The following is a 16,890-nucleotide window of genomic DNA, read 5'->3' on the forward strand; positions in this document are numbered from 1 at the left end:
AAACAAGAAAAAAATCATTCTTACTTACTAGAAATTCCATTACCTACTATTTCACCAAGTGGTTTCTGTTAGTGCAAAAATTATTCATTATGTGAAAAATAATGCTTTAATGAAAGCTGACTTCTACCATAGGGATATGCAAAACAAATTTCTCAGATTACAGGCCACTATAATGTTTGAAAATATGGAGATGAAGTCTTCAAGACCTCCAAACCATCACTTGAAAATGTTCAGAGGGTCCTACATTTTAAGTATCTAGTTACATGTACTCCCTTTCCCACCAAGACTTAAGTAGGGCCTCATCTTCTATATCTTCAAGGTTTTTCTAAAGTAATGTTTTACATATTTTTAAAAAAGTAGTATGAGTCACATCTTTCATACAAAATCTCACGCAGAATCTTAACAGACTTTAGACTTAAGTCTTAAGAGGGCAAAGAAGATAAAAGATGTCTCCTGACATTCAAAGTTCTTCCTTTCCTTACCACCAGATTTTAAAAATCACTGTCATAGCATAACACAGGGCCTGACATATAGCACTCCAAGAATATTTGTTAGATAAAAGTGTGACTACCAAAAATAAACCACAGGGTAGGTGATTTATTTATTTAATTATATCATGTTTCAAAATTCCTATCTGGGAGAAACTTAGTGGTAAATGGTAGATCAAACAAAATCACAAAGCACATAGTGACTGAGAAGTCACTAAGGAGATAAGAATCCAACAAATTATAGTATTTTTCAAATATTTTATATTTCACAGGTACACAAAGTTACAATCTCATGTAATTTCAATAAGCTTAAAAATAAAGAGAAGGGAGAAACAAATTTTCAAGTCAAACAGATTGGTTAAAATTCTAGCTTCTCCATTTCTGGCCATGTAGCTTTCAGCAAGTTACTAAACCTTTTTCAGCCTGTTTCCTTGTTTTTAAAATGACGACAACAATAATTTAATAGGACAACTATATGGCAAGTTACTTAACCTTTTTCAGCCTCAGTTATCTGATTTTTAAAATGGTAACAATAATAATTTCATAGGACAACCATAAAGATTAAATGAGAATCCATGTGTTAAATGCTTAGCACAGTCCTTGATATACTTCTTTTGAGGCAAATAGATTAAAAATCACCTACACTACACACCTTAGCAGAAACTATGTCATATCATTCCTAATGGTCTATTGTAAATCTTGAGCAGAGAAAGAATCCGACAGACTTTTTTAAAGAGTAAAAAATGAATAGGCCGGGCGCTGTGGCTCACGTCTGTAATCCCAGCACTTTGGGAGGCCGAGGCGGGTGGATCACGAGGTCAGCAGATCAAGACCATCCTGGCTAACATGGTGAAACCCCGTCTCTACTAAAAATACAAAAAAAATTAGCTGGGCGTGGTGCCGGGTGCCCGCAGTCCCAGCTACTAGGGAGGCTGAAGCAGGAAAATGGTGTGAACCCGGGAGGCGGAGCTTGCAGTGAGCCGAGATTGTGCCACTGCACTCCAGCCTGGGCGACTGAGCAAGACTCCACCTCAAAAAAAAAAAAAAAAAAAAAAAAAGAGTAAGAGTAGAAACCTCCATATTTATTTTCAGTATCATAAAGACTGTGAACACATCTGGCAAAACCAACATACCGAAGCAGTTACTAACAGCTATACAATTTTTATATTGAATCTAGCTCCAAAATACTAACATCAATACCTCAGAAATTGCGAAGTTTAGAAAAAAGTATATTTCCTCTGAAATAAAAAGAAATGCATACTTAACTAGCGTACTATCGAAAGCAAGAGATAGTTTTCCGAATAACAACCAAATAAAACCACACAGAGTTTAGGGAACACTGGCACAATATGATACACCATTCTCGAAGGCCACTGTGGTTAGAAAGAGAAGAAATGGGTTTTAATTTCAACATTAGGACTCGGAAATTAATTTCCTGGTATTGCAAAGCATCTGATTACAAAGGGAGGCTTTTGAACTTGTGTTTCATTAAAGACCTTTAAAGTGAGAAGAAAGTCTCATGTATGTATTAGATGTAAGTGAGGCTCTCTTCCTAATCCATAAGTCCCTAATCCATAAGTCACAGTGACTGCTGTGACACACTGATGTGTAACATGAAGAATTGTGTCACAAAGTTCTGGATTTAGAACTTCCTCTAAATAAGCTCTCTCAACCAGAACAATACCATCTACTTCTACAGGTATTTGAAAATGTGCAGAGGGGCATTTTGAAATTGTCACAATGACCTGTAAGAGAGAACAGAGGGGAAGGATGCTAATGGCAATTAGTAGTTGGGCCCCAAATGCTAAATGAATGACAGTCACACCACACACATGATGGCGTTTCATTTACTCCCCTCTTCCACCCCCACCAAAAAAAAATCGTATAAATGTTCCCTATTCCCCTCTCTCTCAGATGGTCAAGCCACGCCATTCCCTTTAAAGTCCGGGGCTCAATACAGAGACGAGATTTACAAACTGCAGCCTACTGGCAGGCAGCTTAATTACTACCACTGTTTTCAGATGCTCTTGTCTTGTCTTTTCTTCATTATCATAATCAAGTACAGACCTGTTTAAAGGTCTGTGTTCAGTTTTCTCCACTGGCATAGTATTTCACCCCTGCTCCAACATCAGACTTTTGGCTAGCAGATATGAGAAAAGACCTCCACTCTAGTACACTATGCCAGAACGAAAACTCGCCAAGTATCCTTGGAACCTCGTATCTATAGATGAAGGAAGAGAAATTCCATAACCTCCTGAGAGCATATCAAATTTTTGTGTTTAGCAGTACACGTGCCTCTTAATGGGAACGAGGTCCATAGTACTCATAAGACTCTCAAAAGAGACTATGACTTTAAAATATTAAAAACAATTGCTCATTGAAAATGGTCCCCCAAATCTTTTATAATTCCTGTGCTTTAAAATCTCTGAAGGTTTCCCAATATCTGTAATATAGATTTAAACTCTTTCAACATATTAGCTAAAGTACTCCACAGTGAAGCCATCGCTCAAAATATTAGAATTCAAAACCTATCCTGGCAATTTTTTATGTACTTTACAATTCTAAGTAATCAAACTACCTCCTTCAAACATATGCTTTCCTTCCTCAAAGTTCTGCTCACAATTTCCCTCTTCTGAAACATTTTCCTGTATCCTCAACGAACAAAATCCTAATCATTCTTCATGTTCTAGTTCATAGGTCACACCTACAAAGATTTACCTACCTACTCAGCTGAAATTAACCTTACTCATCTGTGCTTTCATAGTATCTTGTATTTCCACTCTAGCACTTGTCACATTCTCCTTGGTTTATGGTTACAGCGAAGTGCCCAATCTCTGGGCTGAGCATAAGTACCAGTCTGTGGCCTGTTAGGAACCAGGCTGCATAGCAGGAGGCGAGCGGCAGGTGGGCGAGCAAGCATATCCACCTCCTGTCAGAACAGCAGCAGCATTAGATTCTCATAGGAGTGTGAACCCTAATGTGAACTGTGCACACAAGGAATCTAGGTTGCATGCGCCTTATGAGAATTTAATGTCTGATAATCTGAGGTGGAACAGTTTCATCCTGAAGCCATCCTCCCTTCGCCCCCGTCCCATCCGTGGAAAAACTGTCTTCCACGAAACTGGTCCCTGGTGCCAAAAACGTTGGCTGGGTTATAGTATTGTAATGTTTTCCCTGACCTGGTAGAATATAACTAAAGAACAAAAGCTGCATCTTATGTCTCGCTGTGATCACCAGTAAGTGATACTGTGCCTTAAATAATATAGGTTTCTAATATAAATATCTACAAAACTAAATTAAAATTAATACTGGGTACAGTGGCATATGCCTGCAATTGCAACACTTTGGGAGGCCAAGGCTGGAGGATCACTTGAGCCCAGGAGTTTGAGACCAGTCTGGGCAACATAGCGAGACCTTGTCTCTTAAAAAAAAAAAAAAAAAAAAAATTAGCCAGGTGTAGTGGAATGTGCCTGTGGTCCCAATTACTTGGGAGACTGAAGTGGGAGGATTACTTGAGCCCAGGAGATTAGGCTGCAGTGAGCCGTGATTGTGCCACTGCTCTCCAGTCTGGGTAACAGAGCCAGACCCTGTCTCAAAAAAAAAAAAAAAACACCTTAGATTTGCAAGGAAATTTGGCCATTATTAAAGATGAAAACTACATGGAAGAATGGATGTGAAAAGCATATGGCAATTTCATCCCTTGAAACTTACAAAATGGCTAGTCTAGGCCAGTTAAATCCAAGTTCATATACCCACAAATTCTTTCACCCAAAAGGAAAGCCAATTCAGTTATAGAAAGCCTATATGAATAGAAAACGAACGAATGTTAACAAAGTAGTCTGCAAACTATAAAGCATTACACAATATAGATAACTAATCATGACTGTTATAGTCTACTATCCTCTAACACAGTGTACGTTTTAAACTACTAGACTATTTTTTAACAGACCAACATAGTTATAAAGAGTTTTATGGGTTAAAATTAATTAATTGAAACAATTCATGACTATCTTAAGATGATTTAAGAGATCATTAGGGGACAGGCGCGGTGGCTCAAGCCTGTAATCCCAGCACTTTGGGAGGCCGAGACGGGCAGATCACGAGGTCAGGAGATCAAGACCATCCTGGCTAACACAGTGAAACCCCGTCTCTACTAAAAAAATACAAAAAAACTAGCCAGGTGAGGTGGCGGGCGCCTGTAGTCCCAGCTACTCTGGAGGCTGAGGCAGGAGAATTGTGTGAACCCGGGAGGCGGAGCTTGCAGTGAGCTGAGATCTGGCCACTGCACTCCAGCCTGGGCGACACAGCAAGACTCCGTCTCAAAAAAAAAAAAAAAAAAAAAAAACAGAGATCATTAGATGCCCAGGTGAAATTATAAAAGTATTAAAAATATCAAAGGGAACTGATACTAAAGTTTTATATTTTAAGATTATGTTTATTATATAGAACATCAAGTATACTAAGCAATGAATAATTTCTAAAGACATAGAGATTTTTTTGTCTTCCTTTGTTTAAATTTCAAACTGTTTTATTCATAGCAAGTTTTTTATAAGAAAATTCAAAGAGTAATAAGACTTGGCCAGTTGAGGAAGAACACTTTGTATTTCACACGGTAACGCAGATCATGAGGGAAAAAACCAACGATTTTCCAGGTCAAGAATGCTCACTTCAAGCATTCCTCAGTAGCTTCAAGGCTCTACAGTATATTATTCCAGGCAAATGGGCAAGGAATAATAAATGAGTGAAAGAGAAACTTCTGGGACAAGTTTAAGTGCTGAATAATTCTTTTATTTTGTATACCCTGTGACCTTCCTACAGGAAAGGTGTGTTAATAAAAACCATGCTTGGCTGGGCACGGTGGCTCACACCTATAATCCCAGGATTTTGGGAGGCCGAGGCAGGTAGATCACGAGGTCAGGAGATTGAGACCATCTTGGCTAACACAGTGAAACCCTGTCTCTACTTAGAATACAAAAACTGAGCCACACGAGATGGCACATGCCTGTAGTCCCAGCTACTCAGGAAGATGAGGCAGGAGAATCGCTTGAACCCAGGAAGCGGAGGCTGCAGTAAGCCGAGATCACGCCACTGTATTCCAGCCTGGTGACAGAGCGAAACTCCATCTCAAAAAAAAACTTGCTCATGGGCTACTCAGTTTCTGTTCTTGTACCCAAAACCATATGATGTTAATTATTCAGGAGTATATATTAGAAATGCTTTGTGCTTACACATTTTTGTTATAAAAAGACTTTTTATGTTGCATCAACTTATGCAAAAACATAAGTAACCAAATTTTAGGTTTAAAAATATACAGCCACCTGTTAGCTGAGATACTTCAAAGAGCAGTATCCAAAGAGGAGGAGGAGGATGAGTAGTCCAAAATGCACTTATAATGACAAAAAAAGTCTTATAATAAGCCATATTACAACACACATTTTAATAAAACACACTGAGTTGTACAAAGCCTATATTCTTTTCATATTGCTTTGTATATTTTATTTAATCTTTCTCTAAAAAGCTAATTAAATGGTGAGAAATAATCCAAAGAATTTCAGAATCAATGTATTTAACTGGGCATATTATGACACCTAAATGTATGGAAGAATTCAGTCTTGGTAGCAAATGCTATAATTTAAAAATAATCGTCCTCTATTTTATAAGGAATGCTGATTTATATAGAAAGTAACAATATAATAGGAATACAGGATTATAGATAGGTAATCAGAAAATTTGAATTCTAGGTTCTAACTAAGCACTACTACTAAGGAACTGAGACTAATATTTTCTTAACCTCTCTGGGTCTCAGACTATTAAAAAAATGGAAGTGGGAGGGTTGATTTTATATTCCATTCAAGAAATTATGATTCGGTTCACATAAGCAAAGGCTTTTACCCAATAATAAATATATAAGGTATCTACGTGTCAACATGTTAATGTCAGTTAAAAAAGAGAATTATAAACCATTAGGCACTGAAAATTCAAATTTAAAAATTTTAGTGCCTCATAAACAAATACTTTAAAAAAAAATTTAAGGCCAGGCAAAAAATAATTACATGTGTTAATGAAAGCATAATCACAATAGGAAACCACACAGCTAATTAAGCCCCCGTTTTTGCCTCAAAAATGTTATAAATTAATGCTTCCTCTATTTTAGAATGTTGATAACTAATACTCTGCAGAAACACTACAAACATGATACTACACAATTAACACAAAATTACTGATTCTGAAATTAAGCACACTTCATTCAGAAAAGCCAAAACCAAATTATTTTTACAAGGTGCAATTCTGCAACTTATGAAAATGTTGAAAGGCAGGATCCTAAACTGAAAGTGTAGGACTATAAAATGGGTAAAGAGTGCATGGGAGCGGTTACGACATTTCTACTTTTGTCCTTTATGAAATTCACTTGGCAATAAAGAAGGCATAAAACTGTTATGTAACTCTACCTTCAAATTTTTAAAGTCAAATATAAAAACGAAGAAGGGAGAGGAGGCCCTAGAGCTTAGAGCTGCCCAATAAACATACTTAGATAGTAGAATTCTGTATTCAGAGAGGGAAAACCTTACACTTAAACAACCTGTAAATAAGTAGGTCTTTGATCATGAACTTTTAAGTGACTCACGAAGAGAATCAAGCAATTTTTATAGGACTGTACTAAGGTTCTTTCTTAGAGAATATAAAACATGGGGTACCTATTCATTTGTCAAGACCACAATTTAATTTTTTCAATCCCCAAACTAATTGTTATAGATCAAACAGATTCGATTTAAGGTGAGACCTTACTCCTGAAAATTATGAAGCACAAAATATCAATTAAGATCTTCAAATAGGCCATCAAATTTGTTTTTTAAAAAAATTTCTTACTGTAATGAAGTCATTCCCTTTAACCATTCTTCCTTGGTAAAAAATCCCATGCTTTCAGCCTCCAATTTCCACGCTAAAACTAACATAATAATCTGGAAAGAACAGAACATAAAGGATAGGGGAAAAGTCAGCATAGAGATAATCATGTCTATATTTATCATGGAGAGCATTTTTACACAACTACTTCCATCCTTCAACTATTAAAGAGTATAACCTCTGGAATTATTAACTATATATAAAGAAATTGAGATGTGCCAATTTCTTAAAAGTAAAAAGTTCTAACAGTTTCTGAAGGTAGAATCTCTTATTCTATTACATATAACATTTGTATCAAGAAAGAACACATTTGCCCAACTTAAACTGATTAAAAATGTCCTAAATGCAAATTTACAATATTAAACATGAAGAAATAAAATCTTCATACAAAATTAAAGTGTCTCAATTTTTATAAATTTATGAATATGCTATATCCCACTTATATTCCATTCTACTTAGAAATAAAACATACATTTTCAGGTTCAACACCAATGTCTTCACAAAATTTTTCCATTCCTTCTGGCCCTACAACTTCATCAGGACCTTCAAAGACAAAAATAATTTACATTATTTTGTTATAATATCAACATAAAACATAAACCATCATGCTAAAAGTACCCATGAACACACAATATTTTGCAAATAATTAAATCTGAATTTTGGCATACCTTTGATAAGTATAAATATTTGCTACAGGATTTAAAATTTAAAATTTGTGAAGTATTCTTTGAACACATTACAATATGAAATTAAGAAAATTTAAAAAGCAGCAAAGAAATACTCCGTTAGTATCAATCATGAGTTAGTACAAAAACTCAAACCGATCCATTTAAAAAAAAAAATTTACTGAGCACTTACTCCGAATAAAGTTTTTGACAATGTATGAATATGAAAAAACATAAGGCAGGTGGAGCTTTTTAATCTACTGGAATATCAGAACCAACACAAAGTTCAATACAGTAATCAGAAGGGTTTAATGTTTACTTATAAAATAGGCCATTTATTACCCTTTTGAAATAGACTCCAATATAATTTAATTATTGAAAAAGACAAACGTATTTTGGAAATAATGAATTATGGAAACTACTACACTCCATTTCCAGAAAGAGCTATTTTCCTTATCATCTTGGTTCTAAAATAGACAGCAAGCATTAATTATCACCTTAATGTAGAAACAAAAGTTTAATCTTTCAATTAGCTAATGTCTATCATTTGTCCAAAAATTAATTACTGGTATTTAACTTGTTCCTTATTTTACACCCTTAGCAACACTAATAAATCAATACATCTATTATCATTTTTTCAAAATGTTATCAGATTCCCAAAATATAGTAATTACATCATCACTAGTCTCTTTTATGACTGGATAAGACTAAAACAAATTTTGTAATAATATGAGAAATGTGTTTACTGCTATGGGATTTTGAAAATATAATCTTGAGATATTATTCTTAATAGTCAAGAGAAGCCTCTATTTTCCTTTTTAAAGGATGAAAATCCTCCAGCTTTATAAACCATGGACTAGACCAAGGCTGCTCAGGTAGATTTGATAGCACCATCTTTAGGTTACTAGCACAACATAAAGTCAATACATTCTTGCTGCCTGAGATCCAAGCTGCTAAGATGGCATGAATACATGGTCTGAAGCCAAAACCCTTTTTAATTTTTTTGTGTAACATGGTAAATGTTATTAGGTTTAAGTAAGTACTAACAATGCACTCGTGTTAAAAGGTGAAGGGGGTGATTATAGGGTGCTTTTTCTTCCTTTATATATTTGGAGAATTGTTTAAATGAGAATGTGTTAATTTTATAATTTAAAAGGCATACATATACAATAAAGGTGTTAAAAATGTATAACTGAGTATGTATTCTTATATATGATTGAAAGAAAACAAAAATCAGATTTAAAAATTTAAGAGGCCCAGGTGTGGTGGCTCATGCCTGTAATCTTAGCACTTTGGGAGGCCGAGGTGGGAGTATCACTTGAGCTCAGGAGTTCCAGACAAACCTGGACAACATAGGGAGACCCCATCTCCAGGGGAAAAAAAAAATAGCCATGTGTGGTGGTGCCAGTCTGTGGTCCCAGCTACCCAGGAGACTGAGGTGGGAGGATTGCTTGAGCCCAGGAGTTTGAGGCTGCAGTGAGCCATGATCACGCCATTGTACTCTAGCCTGAGAGAGAGCAAGGCCCTGTCTCAAAAAAAATAAAAAATTAAAAATTAAGGGAAAGGACAAATGGTTTTTTTAAAAGCCATGATGTGAATATATTGTAAATTTTTCTAAAGCATCAAGAAAACATACTTGCTCTCAAAGTTGCCATTACAGATTCGAAGAGAGAGCTGAAGAGGATGTCAAGAAATATCAGTATAAGCCAGGAGCGGTGGCTCACGCCTGTAATCTCATCACTTTGGGAGGCCGAGGCAGATGAATTATGAGGTCAGGATTTCAAGACCAGCCTGGCCAAGACAGTGAAACCCCATCTCTACTAAAACTACAAAAATTAGCCAGACGTGGTGGCAGGCGTCTGTAATCCAAGCTACTCAGGAGGCTGAGGCAGGAGAATCGCTTAACCCAGGTGGCAGAGGTTGCAGTGAGCCAAGATTGTGCCACTGCACTCTAGCATAGTGACAGAGCGAGATTGCGCCACTGCACTCTAGCATAGTGACAGAGCGAGACTCCGTCTCAAAAAAAAAAAAAGAAATGTCAGTATAGCCCCCTAGAAACTGGAGGATTACTTGGTGATTACTAATTAAAATTTGGTTAGAATCAAGTCAAATGAGATGACATAGAGATATAATAACTTATAACTTAGATAAGGTCTGTAAATACTAAATGACTTTGCCAACGTGATGTAAATAGTAACAGATCTAAGTCGAAAGCAAGGTCTGTAACTAAGGTGCTTTCCCCAGACTGCAACATGTTAATCCTTCCACTAACACTGCTTCCAATCTTTCTAATAAAACTACTCTCTGGGTAAAACCTCTGGAGCTAAATTTAATTAACTCTTTTGGACAATTAGGTTTCCACTCAATTGAAGAAGCTACAGAAATGATTTTGTTCATACTAGGAGTTCACGCTACTCCACCAGCTAGGTACTATATTAGGACTATGCAATTCCAAACTTATTTTTTGACTCTATGAGATCTTAAAACTGCCCTTTCACTTTCCATGTTTTTAATTACCATAAGTCAGTATATTACTGAATCATTAATTTAAATATCACTCAAGAATGAGGTCTTGTGGAAGAACAAAACCAATGGCCTTATCACACATGATACAATACCATAGTAAAAAGTTTAGTGATATTTTCAAAACTAAAAGAAAAACACCATCAATTTCCTGATTTCTTCATAACCATAAAGAAATGTTCCCAGCTATATCTGCAAGGCCTAATACCATGCCAGCCATAACAGATGCTTAGGGGAAAAAAAAAAAAATGTTCAGTGACACAGTACCTTCAACATGAGCTACATAAGAGTAGTTAATTTTGGAACACTGTAAAAAACACAACCAGTAAATCTGATGGTGTAATGCTATTACTGTTTTAATAATAATAACAACTAACATTTGAGTTCTGACTACCAGGTATTGTGCTAAGGGCTTTACATGTATTATTCTCAGTAGGCAAAATTATTGCCTTCATTTTAATAAGAACATACCCATGTCAAGACAGAACAGTTACTGTTTATTTGGCCAAAAAAACATAGTTCCTCCCTAAACAGGTCTCTGCACAAAGTGGTCTCCACAGAGAGGCCTTCCCTAATCACTCTGAAAGTCCATCTAACCCTTCTTTATTCTCTATTCCTGAACCTCACCATATTTATTATCCTTATAACTCCCCACAATCTGTACTTATCTTGCCTACATACCTGTTTACTGACTGTCTTCCTCACTAGAAGGCAAGTCCCCCAAAGGCAGGGATCTTGTCTGATTTGCTCAGCACCTATATATCCAGCACTCAGCACAGTGCCTGATTCAAAACAAGTGCTCAATATTTATTGAATGGATGACAGAAGTTAACCAAGAGTACCAATATTTTCTTTGCAAAAGTGAAAATTAGCTTAAATAAAAAATAAACACAAAATGATGTCTATTATAACAAAATGTTTATAACTATATATAATTATAAACATTATAAAATTTAAATACAAAATACATAAAAGCTTAGTAGTTAAAAGCATGGACTTTAGAATCAGAAGGACTGGGGTTTGAATCCTGGCTCTTGTCACTATATGATCTTGGGCAAATTAATCTAAGTCTCAGTTTTCTCATCTATAAAATGAGGGTATGGCCAAGCACAGCAGCTCATGCCTGTAATCCCACCACTTTGGGAAGCTGAGGTAGGTAGATCACTTGCGCCCAGGAGTTAGAGACCAGTCTGGGCCACATGGTGAAACCCCATTTCTACAAAAAATTAAAAAAATTAGCCGGGCGTGGTGGCACATGCCTATAATCCCACGTACTAGGAAGGCTGAGGTGGGAGGATGGCCTGAGCCCAGGAGCGCAAGGCTGCAGTCATGATGGCAGCACTGCACTCCAGCATGGGCGACAGAGTGAGACCCTGTCTCAAAAAATAAAGTCGTAGTGGGGAGGTGGTGATAATACTACCTATTTAACAGAACAGTCACAAGAAAAAAATAATATACCTAGGAGAATTCCTGAATAATGCAATTATTATGTTGACTATTAAAAATGCTAATAAACAAATGTTTAATTAGAATCTTATGTTACCCATAAAGTTCCTATTTGAGGAAAATATTTTCTATTTCTGTTGTATCTAGTAACCTTTATAAATGAAATAAGATGAATGACCTTTTGATTCTATATCATGCATACCAGTAAAACTGGCATTTGGGATAATGGGTCAACATTTTAAATGGAGGTCAGTAAGAAATGAATTCCCTTCATTTAAATTGGGTTAGTGGTTGTCTTGGGATGCCAGTAATAGCATTTATTTCTGGTCTGGAAAGAATCTGTTCTGTCACTAAACAATTTTAAAATTGTACTTTGGGATCACTCAGCTGATCCCAACAGTGAAGTTACTGCCCCCCTTTCAAAACAGTCTCACATTCCATACAATTAGCCTAAACTTATACCTCAAGTTCAAAGTATACCACTTTAGACCTTAATGTGGATGAGCACTAAATATAAGGCAATAGCTACATATACACTTTTATTTTAAACAAACATTTTGAGAATGATGGTGATTAAAAGGAGAAAAAAAAGTGAAACAGGTAAAAAAAAAAAAGGGAAACAGGGAAAAGAAAAAGAAAAGCTTTAAAATCAATAACTCCAAAGAAACCAAAACTATTCTAAGGGGAAAAAAATTTCATACATGCTTATGAGATAGTATAAGTGTTCTTGTGCATATATTTGCTTAACTCTTCAGCCTCATCTCTGGCTGGCTTTGACTTTTGCCTCTAAAACACAACCCCACTGGGCCTAGGGCTCTTCATCCACCAGTTACAGGATTTAACTGAGGTTAAGTTAGCTCCTCTAGAAAACTCCCATGACACTTTAAAAGCTGGGTTATATATTCCTCCTATGAACTCTAACAGTGTATCTTCTGAATATAGTATTTATCACACTGTATTAATATCAGTCTATTTATTTTCTTACTATTGCATCTCTAGTAGAAGTGGATGGCTAAACGATAATTATTAAAAGGTAAATGTGTTGTACAATTATAACTGAGGGGTATAAATCTTTTACTATGTCTCCCCAAAAGTTTCAGAAAATGTTAGTTCAGAAAAATTTCAAAAAAAGAATATTGAATAGAAATGTTCTATTATGTACTTTGTGTTTTCCACAATACCAAGTACAAAAATGTTTTATTATGTACCTTTTATTTTCCAGAATACTACTTTAGCCAATGGATGTAAATAAGTGAATCTTTGTTTACACGTTTTATTAATAGTAAAAGAGTTTCTTCCCTCTCAGTAAATATATACTGAATATATATTTAAAGAAATATCAGCCTACATTGGCAACAAATTTTTAGCCTACCCACAATCGTCAGTCCTGACCCCCATCCCAGTTCTCAGCACTAACATATAGCAGGCCTATAACAGATAATTTGTTAAATGAATGAGCCAAATAAACTTTTGAAGCATATGACTGGTATCTTCTTACATTAATTTCATTACCTGCATATTCATAAAACCAAGCCAGGCACTTCTTGCTTGAAAAATGTTCCTCTCCACTTATTAGTCTAGCAGGGGGTTGGGATCTGCAATAGCTTAGAAAACACACAGATGCCTAAGATTTTTATCACATCTCAACTCTTAGAGAAAAACTAAGTTCAAAATTAACTACTTCAATTCACATTAAACAAAGGTTTTTTTTTTTTCTTCGGTTGGCATTACTGGAAAAAAACTGAAATTGTTAAGTAATTGCAACTTGAAACAGTAGTCTATACATAAGAATTATCGGCTTACAAAACCCGAACACCTCTTCACTCAGTATCAAAATCCAAATTTATCAATAAGTTATTTCCCCACATTTTAAAAGACTACAAAGAAGTTCAACCTAGTAGTTGGAAAAGTATATTTATTGTGATTCTATTGATTTGTATAGAAATTCTATTTGTGTGTAATAGATAAATATTGAAAACAAACACGAAGTATATTTTGATACTTAATGAATCAATATTTCAAAATACAATGTTATATTAAGAGTTGTTTTATTACCTAAGCTTAGATTTTTAAAGATAAATGATGACTTAGGACCTAAGGGTATATTAAATTTCACAGATTTAAAAAAACACAATAAAAAAACCCTAAAAGTTAATAATAGTCCAAATAATTGGGACAGGGTATTTAATCCTAGCTTCTGTTCATTCTGTTTCATTTTTTTCATAAAATCATTTTCTTTTTCATAAAATAACTAAAATTTGGTAAGTTCAAAATGGCCTCTAGAATTTAATGACCTTCAGAGAAACTTTTTTGAAGGAACTCAAATTATCCTACAATGTTATAGAAATGCTAGAACCTCTGTAATTGAGTAATGTAAAGTCAGAGTATCATATTTAAAAATTTAAATTGATAGAGCAAAGTATCACCTGAGTTCTAATAATACTGCCTGCTCAGCAATCTTAATACTTAACTTAAATAATTTTAATACATTATATACTTAAGATGGCCATGAGATAGAGTAATACAAAAATGAATTAATAATTTGCCTATATCTTATAAAAATATGAGCTACTAAAGTAACCCATGTCAAATTCTAATGTTGGCTAACAAGAGGTATAAGAAAAGTGTATCATCTTTCACATTAATAGCCCAAGAAATACTCCTTAGACTCCTTTACCAAAACACAGTAATGAGGGAAAAAAGTCGACTAATTACAAAAAAGAAGATGACTAGATAAGTCATCTACCTCACAGTTTAAGCAGATCTCTCTTTAAGGAGAGCTCTACCATTATTTCCTTCTTATAATCCTGGCTACTGTCTTCTTTTAATAGTAGCACCTGAAGTTGTCATATCAAGTGCCAACCATTGATGAAAAGGCAGGTAATATGGGTATTTTTTTTAAAAAGCATTTCTCAGTCGGGCGAGGCGGCTCACGCCTGTAATCCCAGCACTTTGGGAGGCCGAGGCGGGCGGATCGCGAGGTCAGGAGTTCAAGACCAGCCTGGCCAACATAGTGAAACCCCCGTCTCTACTAAAAATACAAAAAAATTAGCAGGGCGTGGTGGTGGACACCTGTAATCCCAGCTACTTAGGAGGCTGAGGCAGGAGTATCGCTTGAACCCGGGAGGCGGAGGTTGCAGTGAGCGGAGATCGCGCCACTGCACTCCAGCCTGGGCGACAGTGGAAGATTCCGTCACAAAGAAAAAAAAAAAAAAACCACTTCTCACACCAAAATTGCAGTTATTTTTTTGTAGCATATAATTTTGCTGTGATGCCTCCAGGATATGCTACGAAGTGATCAAAGAACTACTACTATATAGTTCTGCCTTGTCTTCTTTCTTACCAATAGGACAGAGTACAAGAGCTCACAAATTATTTAATGCTGAGAGCTAACAGCGTCCTGAATGCTAGAAGACAAAAAGCATGCAGGGCCTTTCCAACTCTGCACACAGGCACTTGGCATAGGTGAGGCACTATACTTCCAGAAAATGGGGCTCCTGCAATTTAAAAGGCCTCCTGCTGGGACCTTCCGGGTTAGGCCACTCCAAATACTAAATATGGAGGCCAATTACAGCATACAAGTTTTCCTTTCTACCATTCCCAAGACAGTTGTCAAGATTCCTTATGTGCTGCTTTCTTCACACTCTACAAAGAAATTCTAGAAGTGACCCTTCCGCGGATCTGCACTCACTTCTAAGCCTAGAAAAAGGCAGAGGAGCGATACGGGAGTAGGGGATTGAGGGTCGGTTGAGGGGTGGGGGTGGGGGGGAGCGCAATTTACATATGCATCTGTTCCCCACCCTGCAGGGCACGTAGACTCTTAACGTGGGCGGCTCTTCTAGTCTCTCCATAAACGCCAGCGTGCATACACTCGAACACGAGGTCGGGTCGGGCGCGGAGACTCGCGGTGTTAGGCACCTACCGCCTAGCTCGATCAAAGGGGCCTCACCTGTCTCCAGCCCCAGCCCGGGACCGACTCCTTTTCCTCCAGTTGTCCAGCAAAGGAGGGAGGAGGGAAGCTTGAAGGGTGGGGGTAGATGGTACCTGGAAATTTTACACTTTTTGAGGCCTCCGTCTTCCGCTACTGCGGCTGCCACCCCAGGGGATTTTCTCTTCTTCTTCACCGGCATCTTCCGCCCTCCCCGGCAGGATGGGCAGGGGAGCCGGGGAAGGGGGTCCCTGTCCGCTGGAAGCCCCTCAGCGCTGGCACCCAGTTCCCAGAGACAGCAGCAAGCGGAGGAGCAGAGTCGCCAGCCCGCACCGGCGCGGCCCAGCCCGGCCGACGCCCGCTCCCAGGTATCCTCGTCGTCTTTCTCTGACCGGGACAGGGCTGGCTCCTCGCCGGTGGACACTGCGGTTCGTTCTCACCGGGAGGAGATAACGCGGAACGGCGCGGCAGCTCCACCAGTCACAGAAAGCAGAAGGCTCAGCCTAACCCGGAGGCGAATCGCTGAGGCCCGGAAATGACGCGATCGCGGAGCCGGTCCCGGGAAGGGGCGTGATTCCGGTTGCCTCTGGCACTCGTAGGTAGGCCAGGCAAGTGGGGAAGCTGTCTGATTCTAGCAAGTACGGCTGCCCGCGGAATTCTGTATTCTGTCCAGAGTATCCTGACCTTTCTCATGGAGCTTCTACCGCGCTCTGATGCTGGCAGTCGCCGCCAAAAAATGAAACTACTAATACTTTGCAGTTGACGTTAAAAATAACCTGGTAAAGTAGACCAAGTTCCACTTCTGAGCTCTTCCACACGATAACCTCACCTTAAGTGTTCCCACCCCTTAAATGCATTGTCACCCTCTGTCTTGCGTGTTTTCTTTATGGGCCTGTGATCAGCCTCCCACTCCCCCTTCTCCCTTTTCCCTACCTTT

The 16,890-nt window shown here is 37.4% G+C and overlaps 1 protein-coding gene across 2 annotated transcripts in view; it reads right to left on the minus strand.

Annotated features, from left to right (window-relative positions):
• Window positions 1-16,499, minus strand: part of DCUN1D5 (defective in cullin neddylation 1 domain containing 5) — a 30,311-nt gene extending 13,812 nt beyond the window's left edge. Inside the window, exons 1-4 of one of the 2 annotated variants that reach the window (XM_010379068.2) lie at window positions 16,070-16,499; window positions 13,538-13,629; window positions 7,864-7,934; window positions 7,356-7,447 (exon numbers count right to left, since the gene is read on the minus strand). In XM_010379068.2, the coding sequence (XP_010377370.1) occupies window positions 7,356-7,447; window positions 7,864-7,934; window positions 13,538-13,629; window positions 16,070-16,155 (341 nt within the window). In that variant the 5' untranslated portion in view covers window positions 16,156-16,499. The remainder of the gene's footprint in view (window positions 1-7,355; window positions 7,448-7,863; window positions 7,935-13,537; window positions 13,630-16,069) is intronic. The other variant, XM_030918717.1, reaches the window with a different exon arrangement.
• Between the last annotated feature and the right edge of the window lie 391 nt (window positions 16,500-16,890).

Source organism: Rhinopithecus roxellana, chromosome 15 (genome assembly GCF_007565055.1).
Source record: "Rhinopithecus roxellana isolate Shanxi Qingling chromosome 15, ASM756505v1, whole genome shotgun sequence".
Classification (NCBI taxonomy): domain Eukaryota; kingdom Metazoa; phylum Chordata; class Mammalia; order Primates; family Cercopithecidae; genus Rhinopithecus; species Rhinopithecus roxellana.